This window comes from Oryx dammah, unplaced genomic scaffold (assembly GCF_014754425.2).
Source record: "Oryx dammah isolate SB20612 unplaced genomic scaffold, SCBI_Odam_1.1 HiC_scaffold_20, whole genome shotgun sequence".
Lineage (NCBI taxonomy): Eukaryota > Metazoa > Chordata > Mammalia > Artiodactyla > Bovidae > Oryx > Oryx dammah.
The window spans coordinates 48,929,048-48,954,400 of record NW_024070204.1 but is presented as its reverse complement, the minus strand read 5'-3'; the positions used below and the strand labels follow the sequence as shown (position 1 = coordinate 48,954,400).

Here is a 25,353-nt window from a genome sequence, read left to right as displayed (position 1 = left end):
ACAGTTATTTTGTATGTACTTTAGGTTTGCCAGAAAACAACTACTATAAATTATCCAATAATTCTTTGTTAGAAATAGGTTTTAATAGGTTTGCCTAAAGGCTATGGAAAGGCAGGGATTAAAGGCCTGAAAATCAAGGATATCATCAAAACCTTAGTTTTAGGGCTGTGGACTTCCAGTTAGTAAGGACATACAGGATAACACTGCAAAATTATTTGGTGTAACGCTGCCACACAGAGCTCCAAGATATTTTCTTTCATCACACTCAGCTGCTTCTCACCTCAGGTGCCATAAATGCAATTGTCCCCAATAACTGTCCCTGAAACTCTCCTGCACCAGTTCCTTTTGACGCCAGCCTGGCTGCAGCTCCAAAATCAGCAATTCTCAGTCTCTGACCTGTGCTGTCAATGAGCAAATTGGCACCTGCCAACAGAAACAGCAAATAACCTTCCACGTTAAAGACAACAGATTAAAGACTCAGCAAAATGCTACTGATGAAATAGGACAATGACAAAAGAAAGACCCCCATGTCAGAGAACTCTACTCTCCTTCCCAGTTCACTTCATTAGTAAAGGTACATAGTTCTCCGCAATGTAAAATAAACAAAATCCAAAGCCTCAGAGGGACAATAGGGCAAAACATCAAGGCATTAGGAATAAAAGCAGAGATTTTGTGAAACTTTAGTGTTAAGCCTTTAATATAATAATTCCTAACAAAATCTTTCCTCAGAGTTCAATTTTTAGTGTAGTTTACACTTTCAAGACAAAGTTCTGTTTAAACATACTGACCTAGATAGACCAATTCAGACTTTATACTGTAATTTTATAATTATAGCTTAATAAAGAATTCATGTTATAGAAGGGCATTCACGTCAGAAAGCCAAGTTGCTTTTATTTTTTGGCCATGCCACCAAGCTTACAAAATCTCGGTTCCCCATCTACAGATTGAACCCAGGCCCTGGCAGTGAAAGCATGAAGTTCTAACCACTGTATTGCCAGGGAATTCCCCAAAGTTGATTTTAATAAACCAAACTGCAACAGATTGGAGAGGCGCTTTCTTAAAAGAAGTTTATAATATCCCAGTTATTTTAAATAAAACCAAGAACAGAAACCTTTGGGGAAGCAGTATATCATGAGACCAAATGGGGGAATCAAATGGTGGCAAACCGAGTTAGCCTTTAAGACTGTGTAAACGTCACAGCTTAAGGAAGGCAGGATATATTATCCTCAAAGGTCTTTTCACTTCTAGTAATTCTAATTTACTTAGGAGAAATTTGAGTACTCGAGAGATTTGGAGAAAAAAATCCCATAGTGGAGCTCAAGTTAGAAACTATCAACAAAGGTCCAAGTTTTAAAATGACATTTGTTTCCTGCTTATTGATAATAAGCAGATAGTAATGAAAAGAATTCTTACCTTTGACATCTCTGTGAATGATCTGGTTTTCATGGAGATATGAAAGGCCACGAAGTAATTGTTCAGTATAGTTAATAACTACCGACTCCTTGAAGGCTCCATATTTACTGAGCAAATGAGCCACAGAGCCCCCTAAACATGTAATAATAATAATTAATCATAAATTTAAGCCAGAATTAAATGGTTTATTACATACTTTGATTATATAAGCTTGTAATGCATGAGCTCACATTCACATTTGAAATATTTATCATCTGCATCAGAAGTGAAACTGATTTAAAAGCTAACACATTCCAGTAATCTTAAAGTCTATCAATTAGGAGACCTTTTCATGGAACCCACATGAACTGGTTTTCTGGAAAGTCAAGATTTCAGAACCTTTAAAAGTTGACAATTTTGGATGGAACTATTTCTCATATGTACAATTCACCTCTCTTTTTGACCAAGATACACAAAATGCCCTTCTTAAATACTTAAGTAAACAGTGAAATAAGTAAAAAGAATGGGAGGAGCCAGTAGAACCCAGAATTAGGCTTCCTATCTCACTATTTATCATCTATGACCTGGGACAACAAGTTATAAACTCGGTAAGCCTCTTCTAGAAGTATTTATAGTCAACACATATACAACCATCAACCACCTACAACCAACATCAGAGAATATAGTAAAGAACTGATTTGTAAATAGAAATACACTCTTCAAACACAGAAGATCTAAGAAGTTAAACCAAGCACTTATGTATTCATTACACCCCAAGTCATTTATTTTACTGTATATATTTTACTGTATTATGCTGTGTAATAAAGAATAAAACTCTGTTAAAGCAGCTGACAAGGTTCAACTTCACGCTTCAGTGCTAGTATACTTGTAAGTTTTAAAAGCTGTATCTTCATTTCATTTTTATAGTTATGTTAAAATATCTCATAAATCTATCCAATTAAAGATGGCCAACTGGACATATATGGATCTTATCATAGAAGGTTTGAACAATTATTCCTATAAAACAATGGCACACGATCATTTTAAAAGACACACTGTAAAAGTTTAAAAGGTAATGAATTTATATTCATATTTAAATGAAAGAATATTTACAGTTTATACAACTGTACTATGTTAGGGCAATTTGCATTTAGAAACCAAACTAATAAAATAAGTGTTCATTAAACTATTTTTCCTACATTTAAATCAAGCAAAAGTTAAATCTATGTATTACTCTCTTCTGATTTAAAGCATGAACATACCTGCCATCCATTCAATGAAGAGATTATAGTTGCTCTTCTCGCACGTGGCTCCCAACATCCTAATGATGTTTGGATGATTCAGATGGCTCATCATTCTTATCTCTTCTCTTAATGCTTCTACTACTTCTTCTTGCTCAGAAGATGTATTTCTGACATATGTCACCTGTTTCAATAAACATTTATATAAAGTTCTGAATCCTGGTAAGTTTTCATTTATAATTTTTCATTAACAATCTGATCTAAAATGGAGAAACCCAAATTAGCTTATATATCAATAAGAGATTGCATTTATTATGCTCATGGATACAATGTATATACTTAAAAAAAAACAAAAACAAAAAACCAAGTCGAAGTCTTCTAAGATAGTAAGACTCTATCTTCAGCAGCAGTAAAATATCAAGAGATCTGATAAAAGGCTGGGGCACAGCCACTCTCTGAAAACTGTCTGAAGACAGACTAAAAAATGAGAAAAGACCAATCATAAGAACCAACATGACTTGGAAATGAAAACTTGACTGCTGTTATATATTGATAAGCATGCTCATTATAAAGAGTGAACTGCAGAAATCCCAAGGTGTCACTGCACCAGTAACTTGGCTAAAGGGAGTATAAAACCATGCCTCTAATACATATGAAAAAGCACAGTAAGAAACACAACCTTGCTAAGGCCCATCTGGATACTGCACCTTATGGTAATCATGCTTCAACTTTCAAATAGACTCATGATGCTTTTGGTGCCCTGGCAACATCTACTTTTGAAATTTAGGTTTCTGAAAACTTAAAGAACTAAATTATATACACATGGGGATATAGCCTTTGTTTTTTCACTTTACTCATTTTTATAATTTTAGTCATTTATAAGCTCACTAGACATTTACCTGTTTAACAGCCATTAAAGTTCCAGTTCCCACATCTTGAGCCTGATAACAAGAAGAGAAGGCGCCAAGGCCTATCTGCTGACCTTTCAGCCATTCACTGTCTTCTCTATAAGGCTGTTTTGCTTTGGTATGTCCTGGTAGAGTCTCTGGTGTCTACATAATAAATGAAAGCAATCTTTTTACTGTTAAGAGTATGAGTTTGTGAAATTAGCTTAGCAAAATATTACTCTTGTTTAGTCTGGCTTCCCAAATCACCTATAAACTTGACCTCTGAAAGGACAGTGTTGGTAACCAATGTCAAATGCATAAGTGATTCACCATTGTAGAATCAACCAGAAGCGCCTCTGAAACAGGCAACAAGTATTTCTGTTCAAGCAGTGACACAAAAATTGTTGTACAATTAATTCTATGTGAAAAATCTGCTTCTTATAGTTAATTCACATTAGAAGCCATATTTCTGAACTAGATTTATTTTATTGTATGGTCCAAGGAAACTAACCACTTAAAAGACTCCATACTTACATCTTGTTGAATAATGATGATATCTTCTCCATTTTCGACCTGCAGTTGAGGAACTGTGGGGAGGGCATCCTGAGATGCTGACATTGCCATGGCAATCGCTAAAGCTTCTTCTTCTTCAGCTTCCATCTTTTCTTTGCACTTCTGATTATGACTCACATCATCTTTGTAGGTGTCATCATTTTCATCTTTTTCAGGAGAGAGCACAGCAACTTCTGACTTAAAAGTTACTGTTGTGTCACTTGAAGGCATAGATGCTTCAAGAAGGTCCTCAATACTGGAGTTGAGCTCTGTATTGACATCTAATCTGCATTTCTCTTCTACTGGGGTGAATACTGTCTCGTCACTGGGTATAACAGCATTACTGCTATTGCTGCTACTGCCAAAGCTGTCATCACATTTGGAACCACTGTTCAAATCAAGTGTCATGCTATTTTTTGAGGCATCTCCCTGTTTACTTGTATTACTTGGGGTAGGTCGAGATGGCTTTGGCCTGTGTATATTACTGGAGGGTAGGGGTCTTGACTGAGTGAAGATTGGGGAAAGTTTATCTGAGTCTTTATTTTCAGAACAGTTTCTCTGGAACTGTAGAGAAAACTTGCGCTGTGTTTGAGGAGACGCAGAAGGCATTTTGCAGGGAACAAACCCCTGAGGTCTCTGCTTAGAGAGATCTGTCCCGGCGCCAGGTGGTACAGATGGGGCTGATGAAGAAGGGGTTGACAAGGCTGGGAACATTAACTGGGAATGAGGAGATACAGGAGAGGCGTTCAGACACTGACTGTGGGGTCTGCCCTTTGTTTGAACCATTGGCTTTGGTTGCTCCAATGTTGTTGAACTAGGAAGTCCTACTGAAATGCTGGCCAGTCGGTCAGAAACGTCCTCTGAACTGGCACTCAATTTTGTAGCACACAATCCTTTTCCAGTTTTCTCTAAATGGTCCGTGCGTTCAAAGGAACTATTGTCCATGGCTTCTGAATAGCTGTTAAGGGCAGATGCCTGCAAAAAGCGGTCATGCTGACCATCCAAAGTGTCTTCTATGCCCAGCTGAATGGCCTCGGCGATTTCCACCTCGTCTGCTATAGCCATCAGACGCCGCCGCATCCTGGTAAAATGAGTGGAACTAGAAACATTCAGCATTTCTAACAGTTTTGAAAATACATGGGGTACTGCAGTAACCATTCTTGCAGAACTCAAATATATCCTTCGGGAGAGTTTACCAACCATTGAGTGGGAATTATCAATGGACTGCAAAGCAAAGGTCAGGAGGGACAGCAGCTTCTTATACCTGAAAGAAGAAGCACATTCAATTATGAAACAAGTTAAAATTACTGCAAATATATATAGAAATAAAGAAAATGGTACTAATTTATAGCTCTTACATTAAAAAAAAAAACTGCTTCAGTATAAAATATCTATATATTTTAAATAACCTAGATTTTAGGTGTTTGTCAGTCAAATATTAACCTATATGTGCTCTGTAGTTTCTGAGTCTTTCATTAATCTAAAATGTGTCCTTCTTGGATAGGTATGGGTGGGGGTGGGATGGGTTATGTAAGAAGAGGAAAAGAAATACATTTTCAGAAGAAAGATTACCTGACTTCAACAGGCTCAGCTTGTGAAATATCAGTACTGACAATATGAGGGTAAAATTCAGCAGGAAATTCCAACAGCAGTCTATCTATGAGACAAAGACGGCCCAGGAGTTCTTGCCAGTTGTTTGATTCAGTTTGGTTTCCAAGAATACAATTTAAGACATAATCAACACCACCAATACCAATGGAGCCTACAAAAAGGAAAGCAAAACTAACTGAAAAATAGTGATATTAAAACCTAAAAATATGATCAAATTAAGTTTAATAAAAATATTCTGAATTAATTTTAAGAATTTATCTTTCATATTTATGCCTATTTTTAATGTTAGCTGACCAAGTCAACTTATAAAATTACTTCAAAATCCTGCAATGGCCATGTCAGAGATGAGATTAGACTGTCTAAGGAAAATGATAAAATAAGCTATATTAATTTTAAGTGAAAAGTTATTACCAGCTTTAAGTATTTCTCTGCCAACTGCCAACTCTCCTGCTTGGCCTTTGCACAATTCCAATAGCGTTGATATAGACAGCTGACTTGTGCGACTAAAAATGAAAGGAAGCAACATCAAACTTGAGTCTTGGATAAAATATATATTAAAAGGAAAGTAGTAATGTAACACCATGTGAAAAGGTGGGAAAAAAATGTTTTTCAGGACTATCACTAAAATTGCATTTTGATGTCACTATAATATTTATTATTAGGTCTAATTTCATAAATTTTACCTTATCATCTATGTTAAACACAGAATCTTCACTACTGGTTCTTACACAGCAAGTATTAATTTAAATACCAAACCATATAAAAGGCTTATTTTCATTATCATATATTGTTAAAATAAGAAAGAAGATTCTAACATTTTGATTTCTGGATTTTCACTAAGAATTGTTAAATTAAAAACAAAATCTTCCCATCTAAAACTTTATATTCTTTTTTTTTTTTAAAAAAACTTTATATTCTTTTTATATAGCCAAAGTGACTTCTAAATATCATAAAATCTCTTTACCCTATTCCTTATAATGTTCAGTCATTCAAGTGACCACACAACCTAACTTTAGAATTTCAGAGTGGACAACAAAACAATTGCTATAAAAGCACTGAAATTCTCAGGGTAAAAAAAAAAACAAAACCCCAAATCTATATAGTATTAAGAAATGAAATGATTTTTCTAGGCATTTTACAAATATGTTAATTTTTCTCAGATATTTATAGTATTCTCTCTAAGCAACAAGAAAACCCCAATTCTTACAATGTGTAGTCTTGTGCAGAGAGACAATGGAGGCGAAAGACAGACTTCAAGAGATGACAAACAAGTCAAAGTTAAGTGCTTAAATTTTGAGACCCTCTACAGACTATGCCATGTCATTTAGGGAGGAAGAGAGTTGGCCTGGAAGAGCTCCAAAAGAAGATAACTGCAGGGGCAAACTAAGGGAGTCAATCCTCCTAACCACCTGGGACCTGCTGGGCCAGGAAGAGATTAGAACTGCCAAACGTGTTGACTGTGGCTATGCTTTTTGTATAAAAAATGGTCTTTTCCTCCCACTTTATGGAAAGGGGAAAAGGAGAGAGAGAAAGAACCAGTGGTCTAATAAAAGCATGCCTTGTCATGTTCCTTATCACCATACCTCATTTCTCTACTTTGTATTTTTATACCTCCAATTAGGGCTGTTCTGTCCCTTGCTGATTTTTAAGGATACTGCCGGGATATACAGAATTATTGTTATTTGACATAAACTGTCATTGAGTAAAATTCCATCACAAAGAAAATTATGAAATTTTTTAAAAATCTTTTTTTTTGGTCCTGATAATACAAACCATGTGTAATAATTTTATTGGTTCCTATCCTGTGTAACTCATTCTCTAACATGAGATTACACCTCATATATCAGCTATTCTTATCAACTGGATTTCAGTTTTAAGAATATTACTTTAAAATAAAAGAGCATCACAATAATGTGGAGGTCCATGCAGTCTGTTATCCTGTTTTTTACCTGCCATTAGTTCTTTCTAGTCCTTAAGAGCTTTAAACATTACATGTTAATTTCAAATCTCACATTAGAAAACAATATTCAAGGCCTCATTTAATAAGCACATATCCTACACTCAGCAGGTGTGAGGCTCCGTGCTAGGCTTTTAGGACAAGAGGGTTTGACTCAGTTCATTAAAAGGGCCTTACCTATTGACGTCTGCACACTTGACTAGGATGGTGTCTACAACTGGCCGGAGAAGTCTCTGCAGTTTGATTCTTTCTGCCAGACTATGGCAAGGAGTATATACTAGCATGGCTCTCAACGTTTTCTGGGGGAAAAAGACTGAAGGTCAGTTTAACTACACTTAAAAAGCATCAGAGACAATGGCCTAATCTGAGACATTTTGAGAAATAAAATAATGATAGGAATAGATTATGACCCATAAATAAGAATCCATGAGTTGATACAAATAAAAAACTGAATAATAGGGAACTCTCAACTATTTTTGTAATTTTTAAATGTCTGAATTAATTTCAAAATAGTTATTTTAAAAAGAAAATAAGAAAAGGAGCCAATCTGAAACAGAGTCCCCAATGGCTAAAGCTGGAATAACTTGGGCAACAAAGTAAATGACGACAGTACTGAATTATAACCCAAAGAATAAAATAAATATCCATAAGTCTATAGTGACAGAAATAAAAAACTGACTAATGATGGCTGCAGGCAAGATTCACTAACAATGCTAAACTCTGTGGCTAGAAACAGAGTATTTACATAGTCTCAAAGTATCTGCCCCAAGACACTTCCTAAGAGTGAATTCACAGCACCCAGTAGACATCACCTTAAGCAAGTGATGAAGGATGATGGCATCACCAACCATAAGACACACTGATGTGATGTACCCCCTGATACTGATGCACTGAGAAGGGCACATCACCTCTGGTGTTCTTACAAAAAATGCATAATGTGATCATGAGAAAATACCAGATAAAACCAAACTGAGGGACATTCTTCAAAATAACTGGCCAATACACTTCAAAAGTGTCAAGGTCTACGAAAGACAAGGGAAGATTGAGGGACTGTCCCAGATGGGAAGAGATTAAGGGGGTATGATAACTAAATGACATGTGAGCTTGTGGATTGGATCCTAGAAGAGAGAAAAGACGTTAATGGAAAACCCGATGAAATCTGAGTAAAGTCTGTGGTTTAGCTGTAAAGGACACAGTTGGGACAACTGGGGATATTTGAATATGGACTTTATAGTACATAATAATCTTGTTATTAATGCTAAATTTTCAGAGCTTGCTGACTGCATTGTGGTTATACAGAATAATGTATCTGTTCTTAAGAGATACATGCTAGAGTATTGGAAGTGAAATGTCATGATGCCTACACACAACTTTCAAATGGTTCAGCAAAAAATTATATATGGGGAGAGAGGAGAAGAGAAAACAAAGGGCAAGAGGAAGCGGAGAGAGGGAAAGGAGAGCTCTGAGGGCAGGAACCGTATCTGCCCCCACGGTGTCTGGCACACTAACTGCAGAAGAATCGGAATACAGTTTCATTCAGAGCCCCTGTACTCCAGGAGCTCACAAATGCACTGGGACACCATCTGAACTGGGTAATGAACAACTGGATAGTAAGGCGGTATACCAAACAGTTAAGTCTGTTTGAAGCTTTATGCTGGAAAACAGTAAGAAGAAAGAAGTAGTCTTTATTCTACAGCATGCTGGTCTTTATTTTATAGTATTCTGTAGGATGCTGGGTCCCTCAAGATGCTAACATGAAAACCAGACCATGGTAAGATAAATCTGGGAGATAATGCATCTTATGCCATGATTAGATTCCTCACGTATATTAACTTATGAAGGTTCCTAGAAGCCTTTCAGTGAACAGACCCATTTAACCTCGTGTGACTCTGAGCTTACCAAATTTTAACTGAACACAGACTCTTTCTTCAGGGAACTTGTCATAACCCGTCCAGACTTCCACAGAATATGCTTTAGGAAATGCTGTTGAAGAAACAGAAACCTCTAAAGGTTTCTGAGCTGGGGAATAAAGCGGCATTTAAGGAATAACGATGGCCACTGTATTCAACTTTGCTACAATGCACTAGACATTATGGTTAGAGGTTTCTATTTCAAACCTGAGAGATAAGTATTTTCATTATTTTATAGGTGAGGAAGCTAAAATTTAAGAGTCCTAAAGTTACACTGCCAGCACACTGGAGAATGGGAATTTGAATCAAGTTCTGATTTTGACCATACATCCAGACGGCCTAGGCTAGTCCCAGTTTAACTAGCAAATTATTCAAGTATTCCAGTTGGGATGGTAAATTATGAGTTCACTCCATTTTGACTCCAGACTAATGTTCATGACCCTATGCCATACAGCTATTCAAAAAGAAGATTTTATAGGCATAGTTGTTAGAGGATGGATTAGAAACAGATGAAGAGTGGAAGTTTCCAGGTGGCGCTAGTGGCAAAGAACCGGCCTGCCAAAGCAGGAGACATAAGAGACTCTGGTTCCATCCCTGGGTCGGGAAGATCCCCTGGAGGAAGGCATGGCAACCCACTCCAGTGTTCTTGCCTGGAGAATCCCATGGACAGAGGAGCCTAGAGGGCTATGATCCATTCGGTAGCAAAGAATCAGACAAGACTGAAGTGACTTAGCAGGCATGAAGAGTGGAAGCAGAGAGATGAATGAGTTTTCAAAACATCAGGTAAGAATTATTCTAAAGCAGTGGTTCTGAACTGGAGGCACTTTCAACCCTCAGGAAACATTCAGCAATGCTTGGAGACACTACTTGTTGTTATGACTAAGGAGAGGAGAGGGTTGCCACTGCTGTGCAGTGGGTAAAGACCAGGAATGTTGCTAAACATCCTATGATGCATAAGATGCCTGTCTCAATGTCAGTAAGTGTGGAGGTTGAGAAACTTTGTTCTAAAGATGTACATACTCATAATTTTAGCCTATGAAATTACAGAACAGCCTCCCTGTCATTCTATCTCACCATGAAACACAGCTTCTAACAGATTAAACTAGAAAAACAACTCAGTAATTTTTGTCACAGAATCCTCTTTTGTGAAAAGGTTTCTGAATTTCCATATAATGTTTATTAAAAATCAGCTCTTTAACGTCTACTAATACTAAATTTTTTTAAAAAACAAAGGTAACTTTGGTTACTTTGCTATCCCATAAAATATTTTTAATCTGGTCATGTATAAGGTAAGGCAAATAAAGATGTGAACAGCGAGCTATTGCTACTTTACAACAGCATATAAGAAAACTTGACCAGATTAAGTAGAATCCAAGTGAAGATGCTAAATGGAAAATTGCAATTTCCTGGGATTATAAAATAAAAACAAATTTTGGATTTTCAAAAATCAAATTATGTAGTTTTACTGAATCTTAAAAATGGTATCTGCTAGCTGTCAAGAAGAACAAAAAAAAGGAAAACAAACCAACAACCCAACGCAAACCCACAAAAGGTACAGTTAGAGAATAAAGCTACTTACTAAAGCAGCAACGTACACTTTGTAGACAGGGTCAGCACAGACCATTGATAAAACGTTGCAGCATGCCTCCACCACATCTCCTGAGATACTGGTCTGGGAAGACCCACTGGTGGCTCCAGCACTTGGACCGCTTCCGCTATTGCTCCCAGAATTTCCAGTGCTCTCCCCATTTGCCAATAGCAGAGCCCCACTAACGTCGTGGGAAAGACGTCTGAGAGCCATCTCTCTTACATTCCAGTTTCTAGAAAATAAGCAGCCAACGAGTTCCATTCCAAATACCTATAGTCAAACAGACAAAATGAATTCAATGTGAAGAAAAACTAAAGTGTTTTGAATTAAGTATGACTTTTGATTACTAAAGGAAAATCAGACATTTCTTAAATCTTCACCATACTATAAAATTTTCAGATGTGTCCATAAGGACATACTCAAATTTAACTAGTAATTATCAGAAGTCCTTAACATATTTATTAGCTAAAGTAAAACTAACAGTGAACACCATTAAGTAATAAGATAGATATATATGTATTTCTGTGCTCCAGTATTTAACACAAACTAAAAATATCTGTGAAGAACCCCAAATTTGTATTTGTGTTAACATAGTTTATTTCTGTGCTCCAGTATTTAACACAAACTAAAAATATCTGTAAAGAACCCCAAATTTGTATTTGTGTTAACATAGTTTGCAGAGGAAAAAACTGAAGCAAGATTTTAAAAGACCAAATCAAGAAAGGTACTGGAGCAAGGTATTCAAGAAGTAACAGAATTTCTCTTACTTGGTTAATTAGAAAAAAAATACAATCAATAGAGTGGAAAAACCCAAAAGACTAAAAAACAACTTTCAAATCAGCAAAGGATAATGAAATATACATGTAATAATTAAAGTGTATGTCATTATAGTAATCATTACCACTTCTGCAAAGCCAGAGAGTCCCAAAAGAAAGGGTGCGTGGTCTTGACATTATGGACCAGTTAGCTAAAAGTAAACTGAATGTCTAAGATAACATCATATGAAAGATTTCTAACTATTAGAGATTGAATAAACATGATTTGGGGGAAACAAATTATGACAGTTTTGGTGTGTTCTGTTGTAGAGTGATAGTAAAGGAGACTAAATCAGTTAGAATCTAGTGAATTGATTGTATGCCTAGCACCGTTAAATGGGGCTTCTCTGGTGTCTCAGATGGTAAAGAATCTGCCTGCAATGTGGGAGACCTGGGTTCGATCCCTGGGTTGGGAAGACTCCCTGGAGGAGGGCATGGCAACCCACTCCAGTATTCTTGCCTGGAGAATCCCCATGGATGGAGGAGCCTGGCAGACTGCAGTCCTGGGGTTGCAAAGAGTTGGACAGAACTGAGCAACTAAGCACAGCACTGTTAAATAGCATACCACTAGTCTTATGTCTTATATGATATTCCTCATTAAAAAAAAACAAGAATATATAGCTTAGTCCAACCTACAGCCTGAGCAAAACAAACTAGACCACTGCCTTGAAACAATGACATCCAAGGCTCAGTATCAACTTGAGAGTTTTCTTGAGGAATCACGAATGGGCAGGTGAGGGGCTATGTTAAATACCATTAATGAATTAGATAAAATATTTATTAAGTTTGTAAATTTTATTAGAATCCTATTGGGTGTTAACATGCTAAGAAAAGAGAATTCTAAAAGCTTCAGGACTATAACGGTCACAAAAAGAAAAAGGAGAGAAATTCTACTTATGTATATATAAGCATAATGAGTTAACCTGTGTCTGCTTACAAATTTAATAGAGTTTACCAGATTATCAAAAACATTTTATTTCACTATAATCTACTGGAGATATTGTCCGGTTTTGGATTATACATTTTAAAAAATAATAGACTAAGCAGATAACAACAAAGAAAACCATTAGAATCCAACCAACCAACTCAAATTCTGATTTACTAAGGATGAGAAACTATTTAAGCAGAAGAGAAGGTAAAGGAATGGGAACTACTCTTACAAATAAAAATGACTAATATATAAGGTAAATGCCACGTATTTTTTCTTATTCATCCATTCAGCAAGTATTAAGTACCCGACATATGCCATGAGAATACCAAATGGAGAAACTGAGTTTAAATGGCAACAAGTAAGAAAAATAACAAATTCTTGGCAGGAGTGGGATTAAACACTGGAACAAGTTAGTATTAAATGGTTCTAGTGTCTATCCTTCAATAAGGATATTCACTTTTATGTCTCTTAAAAATGTCTAGAGGTGGGAGGTGAGACTGCAAAGAATTTTTGAAGTGCCAGCTCTATTATAAGTGGCATAGTATTAGTGTGCACGTGTGCCTGCATGCTTAGTTGCTCAGTCGTGTCCATCTCTTTGTGACCCCATGGACTGTAGCCCGTCAGGCTCCTCTGTCCGTGGGATTTCCCCAGGCAAGAGAGAATACTGGAGTGGGTTGCCACTTCCTTCTCCAGCAGATTGTCCCCACCCAGGGACTGAAGCCACGTCTCCCACACTGGCAGGCGAATTCCTTACCAATGAGCCACCTGGGAAGCCCCAGCATAGTATTAACACCAAAGGTCAAATTAAAATTTTCAGTGGAATACAAGTCATGATGGAGGGAAGCAAAAGTACTTTCTTAAATTATAAACTGGGGAGACAACTACATTAACTAGCCTTAAATGGTTCTTTGAGGAATGAAGAACAACAGCTACTTGCCTGAATCCAAGGCTCAGCTAAATCTTTGTAAGAAGGAGGGATCTGCTGAGTCCCATAATGAGTAAGGTTAAGATTGCTCTCCTGATTCCTCCGCTGGGATCCAGCCAAGGGATGCTGCTGGGTGGTCTGCTGCTGTGTAGCTCGCAGGGGAGAAGGGGAATCCACAGGGCTGGACAACTCGTGGCTGAATGAAAAGTCAACAGAAGTTGCTAAGAAGAATGAACAGATTTAAAGGACACTGTGAGAGCATTTTTATTCTTTATTAAACATGTCCAAATCATTAACGCATAATTATTACCTGTAGAAATCGTGGGATCTCCACTTAGACCTACAAAGGGGACATATTAAAGGTTCTCTATTTCTTCTACATTCTTCTGCCCCTGAAAAATTATGGGAAAAAAACTTACAAAAACATAAATGTTTAACATTTACTATTTATGTAATAATTATTCATAATGGCTAGTATAGGGTTTATATATGGAAGGAGCCTCAAAACTTATATAACATTTATTTCAAAGTGTTTACCTAAAAGGAAAACACAGTAGGCTAGATTATTCTGATGCTGGTAATTTTTGCAAATGCTATTTTACTAGTTATGTAACAAGTATCTTATTTACTGTTTTCCAAAATATTCTGCCCACTTGATAATCTGGTCATGTCATGCAAAGCTTGCTTTGGTGTTACCCTCTCTGGCACGCCCTGCCCAGGCATTCTTCCATCCCCTTCCCTCCAGGTGCACCCACCAGATTGGAACTGTTTCTAATTCTGTGCACGCCTTTCATTACCAGGGGTCACACTTTATAACATTTCTTTGCTCACACAGCTCATCTCCTAACAGATCTAAACTCTTATTTGTTGAGAAGTTCACACAGGGCGTAGGTATACTTCTTTTCGCCTCTCCCCATGTTGCCAAAGGCCAAGTTACAATCCTAGGTCAGACAGTTAGCTCGTGGAGTAACCATGCTGCCTAGGCGCAGGGAGAAAGAGCACCACGTACAGATGGACATGCAGTGGTGGTGCAGCTTATTCCTGCAGCCATCTTCACACACGGTCAGACTTTCTTCATCAAGCATGCCCAACAGGCAAATAGGACACATCTGTTCCTCTTCATCTTTTATACTATAAGGAAGGGGACACAAAGGCATTAACTACAAAAGAATGTTAACAGAATTAAAGCCATATGCTACAAACAATTTTGGCTTCTTCAGACTACGAAAAAATTAGGAATTCTTATTTAGGAGCGTCGTGTACATAAACTATTTGAGAAGTTTTTCTACTGTTATTATAATATACAGTAATTTTGAATGTGGTTTAACCTTTTCTTGCTATGACTATAATTCAAAAAATGAACTAAATCTCAAGAGATACTTGTATCACCCAAATTTTGTTACTGAACCTTTTGACTAAATGAACTACCATAAGATCTATGTAGAAACATACTACATGCCAACACTGTCAAGATTTCAAGTATTAGAAAGACTGTAGAACTCATCTATTCCAATTCCTTAAGTATGAAGGCCTATCTCAGACACTTTCGGTGAGTATATAATCTGGTCCAACTTTCCTAGGAAAAAATCTAGAAACAACTGTTTTCTGGTCCTCTGAGGCATTTTATTTGTAAGTATTACATCCCTAGAAAAAGAATGCAAGTATTTTCGCTCCTGTGTGTTTTTGTCTTGCTTGGTCCATGGTCCGTGATGCCAGGTGGGGCTGTCGGTACAGTGAAACCAAGCTGACGGGATGGCAGCAGGTTACTCTGCCCTTTTTCTAGATCTCTGAGGTGCACACAAATCTGGGGCTGATACGCCTCCCCTGTTTAGCCTGCCTGTGAGGTTCACAACAACTCTCCCAGCCCTGTGATCATCGACGATTTCAAATTCGCCGATGTAACCATGCTTCATCATCAGTTAGAAACCTGACGAGGACATGGATGATGAGCACGGCCTGATAAGCATCTGGCATTTGCCTCTCTTTTCAGCAGTGTTGATAATCTTCAGAGTATCAGCCAGGACATTCATGCACACCATTATGGCAGCATGGAAAGATGATGGAAAGAGCTAGAAACAACTATTCCTAATGTACACAATCTTTCAACTAGACTTCTAGGAATACATCATAAGGAAATAAAGACACAAATAATAAAGATATATGTGTGAGAATGTTATAGTACTACTTAGCATAATGAAAAAAAAACAGTCAACCAAAGTAACATCAAAAGGAGGTTAAAAAAAAACAATAGTACACCCAGACATTATGAAGCCTTTGAAAAGGATCTCAGATCCAAACATGATGACAAAGAAAAATATTTATAACATACTATATGATGAAAAAATAGCAGATAACATGACAGAATTCTAACTTGTACAGAATGGTTTCATTTATGGCAAAATTGTAGCTTTATTATGTGTATCTGAATTATATGATAAATATAATTATATTGTATATACCATTCCCACTATATACAAAGTATGATATCAGTAAGAAAAATATTAGCAACTCAATAGTAAAACAAGTAAAGAAGATAAAAAGGCAGCTGACTTAAGAAAGACCAATAGCAAATAAACATAAAAAGAGAAGTACAAAATACATGTTATATTAATAAAGCTCTTACTTTATTTGTCTTTGGATAACCACTTTGCCTTGGACATAATTTATAAAAGAATTACAGACATATTCTTTACACAATGCCTCAAGTTTGTTATCTCCCAAAGTGGTAAAACCTACCTAATAAAACAACATAAAAGGTGCTTGGCACAAAGTAATAATTGATGGAACAGTAGCCACTTACTTTATACCTTAATTTTTGTTATGAAGTGGACATTTATTATATTCTGATATTTCAGGTGCCATTTTCAACACTGTAGGCTTCAGGACAAAATATCCAAATATACTTTGATGACTTTTAATATTTTTTACCCATGATTTTTAACTTGAAAGCCAATATTCAATAGTTAACTCATTTTAAAGCAACTTAACAAGTGTATGCATATATAAAAATAAATAAATAAATAACCCCTAAAATTAAAGAGTAACACTGGATTAATGCTGTTAATTCCTTAAAAAGTACTGACCTGTTTTCTGAACTAGATGTAGATGTGCTAGATGACGACAGTGTATGAGAATTTGACATGCGTGAAACAAACTTCTGGATGGTGTTACGAGACGGAGCTTTGATCCTTGAGCTACGCCTACTGTGATATTTCTGGAACAAACTCTCAACCTAACATTGAAAAAAGATAGCAACATGACATTTGTGCTATAATGTACAGAAAATGAGTTCTATAGGTTGAATTATTTGGCTTTTATTTCATAAGTTTTTCACAAAGACAATTTAAGAGCTTCAAAAATAAGAATACATATAGTTTACTAAGAACAGTATTTTTATAGGTCAGTGTGTACTTTTTTTCACTCTAGAAGAAAAAAACTAATTAGTCAATAGCTTATAAGAGAACTATTTACAAACATCAAGTAATCCTTAAATACGTTCACATCTCTGAAAAGTAGACCACGGTCTTAAATTTAAAGCTTATGGAAAAATTTCAGGAGTATCATAAAAATTAGTTGACAATTTTACTCCAAAGCATTTATTTTAAAAAATTACCTCAAAATTCTTTAAAGTTTTTCTCCATAACATTGGGTCTGAAGGTTCTAGCTGAAATACCCGGAGCATAACAAATAGCAGATGAATACAAAATGTTCCACGCCCACAGCTGCAGTTCTAAAGAGTTAAAAAAAAAACAACAAACCTCTACTTTAATAAATCCGTGTTCCACTAGAACTTCTAGGTTGATCCCTTTAAAGATATTTCCAAGTTTATTATACTAAACTTTCTATTAATTTTTCATTATCTTTATAAGATATATAAGGATATGCAAGAAAAGTCTACAGCTATCTCCATGAATTAATCTCTTATTTTTGGTTTATTAAAAAGATCAGGGTGGCTGGTCTGGTGGCTCAGTGGTAAAGAATCAACCCACCAATGCAGAAGACAGGGGTTCGATCTCTGGTCCAGGAAGGTCCCATATCCCTCGGAGCAACTAAGCCTATGCACCACAACTACTGAGACTGTGTTCTAGAGCCCAGGAGCCACAGCTACCGGGCCCACGAGCCACAGCTGCCAGGCCCACGAGCCAAGGAGCCACAGCTACCAGGCCCAGGAGCCAAGGAGCCACAGCTGCCAGGCCAACGAGCCACAGCTGCCAGGCCCACGAGCCACAGCTGCTGGGCCCACGAGCCACAGCTACCGACCCCATAAGCCCAGGAGCCACAGTTACTGGGCCCACGAGCCACAGCTGCCGGGCCCAGGAGCCAAGGAGCCACAGCTGCCAGGCCCAGGAGCCACAGCTGCCAGGCCCAGGAGCCACAGCTCCTGAGGCCCGCACACCCTAGAGCCCACGCTCTGCAACAAGAGGAACCACAATGAGAAGCCCATGCGCCACAATTAAGAGAGCAGCCCCTGCTCGCCACACCTAGGAAAAAGCCCAAGCAGCAACAAAGACCTGGCACAGCCCTAAATAAGTCATAAAAAGACCAAATTTGTATTCCGACGTATATCAAATCATAGTGAAACCCTTTATAAACACATTAAATAAAAGTGTTTACAGTTCCCCCAATATGTTAACTCTCTTTAGATTACAGAAGAGAATTACATACTAATTTAAGAATGTCACAGTATATTGAGTTAGTACCAGATCCTAATAAAATGTACAAGGGTGACAGTTCCTACCTGCGGCCCGATAAACACCCGGTATTTGTTGTCTGGGCTGTCTCCTCCAATCAGGAAGGAGTTGGGTCCTATCTGCTGTAGTAAGTACAGCCTGGCCCGCATTACTTTGTTCACACGGCGGTTTGTTTCCTCGGGGCTGTATGGTGAGAAGCCATCTGGTGAAGGGGCTCTTCGAGGTGGTGTGATTCTCCCACTCTGAAACTTCACAATATTTTAAAAATTAGGCAAATTGCTCCTAAGAAATTTACTCCTCCATAAGAAAAAAAATGACCTAAAAAAGGTCACACCAGACCTTTTTTATATTCACCAAAAAATGCCTCAATATGTAATATGATGGGACAAAATGTGTTTTGCAAATGCATTTGTCTGATATATTGCTATGAATAAATTTTTAAAATCTGTCATCATTAAAATAATAAATCTTTGGCCAAGAGAGACAAACATATGGTAATTTTACAAATTATAAGTATTTGACATCTTTGAAAAGTTTTATGTAAACCAAAATAAAAAGCATAGAAAATGTGCTTCCTAAACAGGTAAAATGACTTGTTTCTAGTGATGAAAATTAAGCATCCAATTTCCTGGCTTCCACTTAAGGGATTACTAGATGTGCTTCCTGTGACTGGTCATTTACAAACAGTTCCATGGAATTCTCTGTGGAGAAGGAGTGGTAAATGACTCTTCCCAGGTTAAGATATCTCACTGGAAGCTGCTGAAAATGCTCCTGAGGTGAGGGTGATGTGTGTCACTCACTCCACTTCACTGATTCCCCTAGAACTTGGTCTTTCCATCACTGCCCAGTGCAAAGTCTAGTTCTTTTTGATGTCAAACTAAACAGGTAAAAGGTAATAAAAGCTGGTAAGAAAATGAAGTGGTTGGAAGCCTCCAACAGGGCTGGTGGGAATGTAAAATGGTGTACCTGCTTTGTAAAACAATCTCACTTTGTAAACCTCTGTAAAGCAATCCCACTCCTATGTATATACCAAAGAAAAATGAAGCTGTGTCCACACAAAAATGTGTACAGAACTGTTACCAGCAGCATTGTGTGGCCAGAAGTGGAAATCAAATGCCCACCAACTCATGAGTAAATAAACAAAATATGTATATCCATATAATAGAATACTATTCTACAATTAAAAATGAATGGAATACTGATACAAGCTATACCATGGATGAGCCCTGAAAGCATGATGCTGAGAGCAAAACCCAGCCACAGAAGACTATACATATTATATGATTACATTTATGTAAAAGGTCCAGGCAAACTGTATATAGTCAGGAAGTAGATCAGTGGTTGCCTAAGGCTGGGGAGAGACTGCTAGTCTGGGGTTTTCTGCTGGAGTGACGAAAATATTTTAAAACTTATTGTAGTGATGGCTACAACTATGTAAATATACCAAAACTCAATGAACTGTACAACTAAATGGATGAATTGTACACTATATGAACTATATGTTAATAAAACCATTGTTTTTTAAATAAGCAATTACTAAGAAGTAAAACAAAACCCAAAACAAGTACACATGCATATACTATTGGACTTGCTAAGTATTCACACTACGGATATGCTCACTAGATGTGCAAAATGATGTATGCATCAAAAATATTTTTGCAAGATTGTTTTTAGTAATGAAAAGTTGAGCAGGAACATAAATGTCCATTAGTATGTAGTTCAAAGAAGCCATGAATGATCTTTATCCAGATAATGAAACGCTAGGTAGCCGTTAGAATGAGGAAGTCACCTTGTCTAATATATATCCCAAAGAGGGTGTAGGGGGATGGGAGACACAATTCTTTATTTGCGGTAGACTTTCACTTTGATGACCCCATGGACCACACCTCCCAGTATACTTATACACCCTTCTGTAGTCCCCTACCACACTGATTCTGGGATTTGGGCAGGTAACTAGATTTGGGTAATAAGGCATTAGTAAACATAATCCAAGTGGTGGCTTGATAAGAGCTTCCATGCTAGGATTTGCTCTCTTGAATCACCTTTTTTTGTTTTTTGGCTTAACAGAAATGTATCGTCTCATAGTTCCAGAGGCTTGAAGTCCACAATCAACGATCAAGGTGCTAACAGGGCTGGTTCCTTCTGAGGGCTGTGAGAATCTATTCCACCTGCTTTCCTAGCTTGAAATACTTGCTACAGCCTGATTTCTGTGCTATGAGAAAGAGAGGCCAACAGCCCGCAGCTGTTCCAGCTGAAGCACCAGACAGGGGAGTGAAGAAGCAGCCTTGGATATTCTAGCGTCTGCAGATGCCACGGGAAGCAGACATGAGCCACTCCTGCTGAGCCCTATTTCAGATTTATGAGCTAATAAATGATTGTTCCTATTTCAAGTTTTTTTTAAAAAATAGCTAATTTAAATGTGTGTCCACATAAAGCTGATAAATACTGTTGAGAACCTTGGGCTTTACTGTAAAATTTACTTAAATTTACTTTCTGAAGCATTTATGTGCTTTAACAACCTCAGGTGTGAGGAAAACCAAATCTCCCCCTTCTGGTCACTATACCACAATTGTTTTGCCATCACTCATTTGCTTTTCAAGGTTAGAAAGTTTTAACTCGCATTCCTGCCAGTGGTAATCTCTCCGTCTTGGAGGGTCAGGACCTATCTTTTTCCAAGTCTCTCTGATGTCTGGCTCAATACAGAGACTGAATCAGAGTACTGAACCTCAATACTGAGATTCTCATCCATGCTTCTGCGTTCAGTCTGCTGTGATATGGTATTTTGGTTGAGTACATGAAGAGAATCTGGCCTCACGTAGACATGTATTTGGGAAATCCTTTTCAAATAATAACGAATATTCGTCTTTGATACTACATCAAAGGAATGGCAGATCTTCTAAAAGTTCATGTATTTCATGGCACAATATACCAAAAAAAACCCCACAAGTGATAATACTATTGGCCTATTAAAAGTCTAAGTATTGAGACGCTATCAAGCTGACAGCGGTGGATATGAGTTTTCCAAAACTCTAATTTTTGCTTGAAATCTCAAATTTTACCACTAGTGAAGAAACAGATCAGCTGTTTTCCTTGAAGTGAGTCTTACTTAATTCTTTGTAAGGAAAATGTCTGTCAAATACCCAAGTGAGGAATACAGCTTCTACTGTCACAGCTTTAATTCAGGCACATGCACCAGCACCTTTACTCACCACTGTAAACGTCAATGCAGTGCAAGAGGCAGATAACATTTCAGTGTTCCTACAAACTCAGTTTTGCCCTAATGGAACCACACAGGAAGCATCTGAGGGCAGGTACCCTGAGCCCAGGGTCTGTGGGCACACTTCGGGAAGGTTGCTCTAACAGATGGTTAGCCAATCTTTCCCGTGTTATAAGTAAGTTTTAAAACTGTAAAAACTTAGCACATTTACTTACGGGCACCGGAGAAACTCTTTTTCTCCTTACTCCTGGCGATTCAGATTTCACTGTGCGACCTGAGGGGGAGCTGCCAGGGGAAGGGCTGCGTCGGCCTTTGGGAGCTGAGGAAGCAGCGCTCGTTGGGCCCTCTCCTTGAGACTCGGCTGCCAAGTTATTAATTTCAGATCCATCTCCTTTAATAGGGATTGGTTTTACCACCTAAATTAAAATGCCAGTACTTTATTACTTAAAAAATAAAACAAGAAGTAAACGTGAACATAAGATTAAGACAAGAACTCAGTTTTTAAAATTATGCAATATTATACAAATGCAACAGAAAATATATCAACTTTTCTTTATTAGTTTAAGCTGTAAGTGTAAGGCTATTTTTAACCACACAGATTTCAGTCATTTAGGCTTCAACAATTGAATGTCGATATTTACATAATGCATTTTAAAATGTTGTCATACATGAATTTTAAGAGATTTAGAATTAAGATCCTTAGATCCTACTTTAGAGATAAAACATAAGAATAAAACTGGAAAGATCGCTTTTCTTTTTTAAGTACAGTATAAATCGCTAATTAAAGGATTTTAGAGACACAGACATTAGAGGGCAGTGTTGCTTTAAGCATTACCTCTCCCACTCAACCAGAGAGATTACTCCTTAGAACAGTTTAAGTTGCTTAATGAGCACAGCTTTAGCTACATTTTGTTCAAGTGTCTAGAAAATGTCAAAGCAAATAAAACTGCACTGCATTTAAAATGAAGGGGAAAAAAAAAAGCTTACAAGAGGATCTATTTATGCTTAATTTCCCATTTCCTCCTATGCTTTCTTCCTTCCAGCAGGTAACTCACCACGGGGCCTCTCCTGTTTCTCCGTTCCAGCCATTCATGCTTCCAGGCTGGCATACAGGTGGCCTTCAGTTTCTCCCTGATCATTCGTTCTTCTGGGCGATCGTCCATCTTGTGCAGTCCCTTGAGAGTTTCTTTATTCTCCATTTCACGACTAAAAACAGAAGGAAAAATAAGGAGAATGAGGTTTATACATGAAAAATAATTTTCAAGAACAATATGGTTTTACTTCATACTTTCAATGGACTTGCAACTAAAAAGATAACTGCTAAAATCCCCGAATGACTTCAGCAAGATATGAAAATATCATTATGAATCATACTATGTTGTTGAACTTACATTGTAACTTGGAGAGTGTTAAATGCTGCCTGATAACACTAGTTTAATAATGTCTTTAAAAAGTAAGGTTCTATTTAGAAGGTGCAGGCTTACTAGTAATACTAGTGCAGACCTTCCTTTGTTTCTAGGTAGTTAATAAAAAGCATCTCAAGACATTAAGCACTGCATTAACAAATACATTCATGAAAACTGCACTGTTTCTAATTACACCATTTTAACATACTCAAGTATATGACAGACAAATATTTAGAAGAGCATTTTATTACTATTTATCCCAGGAATTCCAATAACTTAAGTCAATATAGGTAAAATCTGGAAAATATGCTCATTTGCAGAAATAAGTTAAACATTTAATAATCTAGGTGAAACCTAACCACATCTTCTAATCCACAGTATTTTTTTCAAAGTCTCAATAATTAAACTTGTTTTCTCAGAAAATGATATTGTACTTGGGGTATTCCATATATAAATAGTAAAAAATTACCTGGTAGAAACATGATAACGTATTGTGGAGTTATAATAAAATATCCAGGAAGCTGGTAACCTTTGAGAACTAACTCTACAAAACCGAATAGGTAAAACACCCACTAGCTTCAAAATACACTCATATCCACACACGGATATATGAAACACACAATATATAGAGGCATGGATTTTAAAACCTGGTTTTATAAGGAAAGAGTTAAAGCAACTGCATCCTGGGAGAAGCAACAATTTAAAAAATACTCAGTTAACTTCGGTAACTATTTTGGAAATTCTGTAAAGCTACAGAACATTTTTTTTTTTTTAATTACACTGATAGGAAAAGGAAATACCAGAGATGATAACTGCAAGCTTACCAAAAAGTCAAATTCAAACTCTTCTAGGAATATTCCAGCTAATCATTACTATAAAGCAGCAGTGTTTGCAAAGCAGCAGCAAACAACAACAAAAAACTCAACAATAGCAGTAACAGCTCCACCTACCCACCCCCAAACCTACTTAAAACAGGCACTAGAAAGGAAATAACAGTCAACTGGTTTACTTAAGCATCAATACTATGGAGGGAGTGGAAACCAGGGTGTTAAATACCTCTGTGCCTGAAACTGGCCTACATATTTTTACTAAGAATACATAACATCTGAAACTTGCAGAGGGGCATTAAGACACACCACATAGTAAAATATCTCCACTACTCAGGTATAAAAACTGTCACAAAGAGAGGCAATATGGGAGGGAGGGAAGGAAGGAGGGCGCTGATTTCCTTTAAGTATGTGACTGCGTTCCCTGCTCTGAATATATCTAAATGTTAGAGATGAGTCAGAGGAAGAGGGAGGGCTGTAAGGGGAAGGAAGGGAGGGAGGAAAAGGAAGGGAAAAGAAGGGGATAGGAACAGAAGGGGGAGAGGGGAAAAGGGAGAGAGAGAATGTTTTCTCAAAAATTCATCCTGCTCAGTTGATCCTTACCCAGGGAAACTCAAATTTACAGGCAATCAAATTCATGGGCTGACTGCACACTAAAAATTCATTTACAACTCTCTGGTTTGAAAAGCACTTTCCACCCAGTAACAATGTGGCAAGGTATGGTACTTTCCAGGCTAGTACTCAAAACAGAAGTCACACTGTAGAACTGCAGTGCATTTTTACACCAGAAGCTCCTGCAACCCCGAAAAGTGCCATCTTTCCCCTGGTCCTAGATCTCTCCTCCTCAAATTTGTTTCATGAGTATCTCTTCTCAATTCTGTATTTTCAGTATCTTTTTCCCAGTACCCACTCAAACACACAGAGAACTCTCCTTAACTAAACAAATCTTCCTCAATGACGTGGTTTCCTTCAAGTGGGTATGATTTTCCTCTTTCCTTTCCACGTTGGTTTCCTTCAAGTGGGTATGATTTTCCTCTTTCCTTTCCACTTGTTTGAAAATACTATAATCTTTCAAACCAATTTTTTATTCCTATCCTGTATTATTTATATTTAATAATATTAAATATAAATATTTAAACATACCAGTAGCTCAACTTTTGCACACATCTAAGATTACTCCTTTAGAATAAATGCCCTGACATGGAATTGTTGGGTCCAAATGTACACAAATTAAGACTTCGGTTAATACAAATTATCCTCAAGAACACATACTTTCAGTCACAATGCTCAGGTCAGATCGTCACCTTAGCTGGTCTCAACTAGCAGCAGACTCCTGAGGGGGCTTCTTCACTTTGAAACTTACTCTAACCTCACTTCACAGAGCAGCCAAGGTCACTTGCCCT

General features: G+C 37.3%; 1 protein-coding gene across 1 annotated transcript in view; it reads right to left on the bottom strand.

Moving 5' to 3' along the window:
• MAP3K1 (mitogen-activated protein kinase kinase kinase 1) overlaps positions 1-25,353 on the bottom strand; it is a 71,850-nt gene that overhangs the window by 4,208 nt on the left and 42,289 nt on the right. The window contains exons 2-18 of the mRNA XM_040262551.1: positions 22,773-22,923; positions 21,933-22,133; positions 18,548-18,748; positions 17,423-17,539; positions 16,893-17,041; positions 14,819-14,940; positions 14,120-14,201; positions 13,822-14,005; positions 11,130-11,408; positions 7,818-7,939; positions 6,095-6,186; positions 5,645-5,834; positions 4,055-5,336; positions 3,533-3,685; positions 2,655-2,817; positions 1,414-1,545; positions 281-423 (exon numbers count right to left, since the gene is read on the bottom strand). Coding sequence (XP_040118485.1) covers positions 281-423; positions 1,414-1,545; positions 2,655-2,817; positions 3,533-3,685; positions 4,055-5,336; positions 5,645-5,834; positions 6,095-6,186; positions 7,818-7,939; positions 11,130-11,408; positions 13,822-14,005; positions 14,120-14,201; positions 14,819-14,940; positions 16,893-17,041; positions 17,423-17,539; positions 18,548-18,748; positions 21,933-22,133; positions 22,773-22,923 — 3,763 coding nt within the window. The remainder of the gene's footprint in view (positions 1-280; positions 424-1,413; positions 1,546-2,654; positions 2,818-3,532; positions 3,686-4,054; positions 5,337-5,644; positions 5,835-6,094; positions 6,187-7,817; positions 7,940-11,129; positions 11,409-13,821; positions 14,006-14,119; positions 14,202-14,818; positions 14,941-16,892; positions 17,042-17,422; positions 17,540-18,547; positions 18,749-21,932; positions 22,134-22,772; positions 22,924-25,353) is intronic.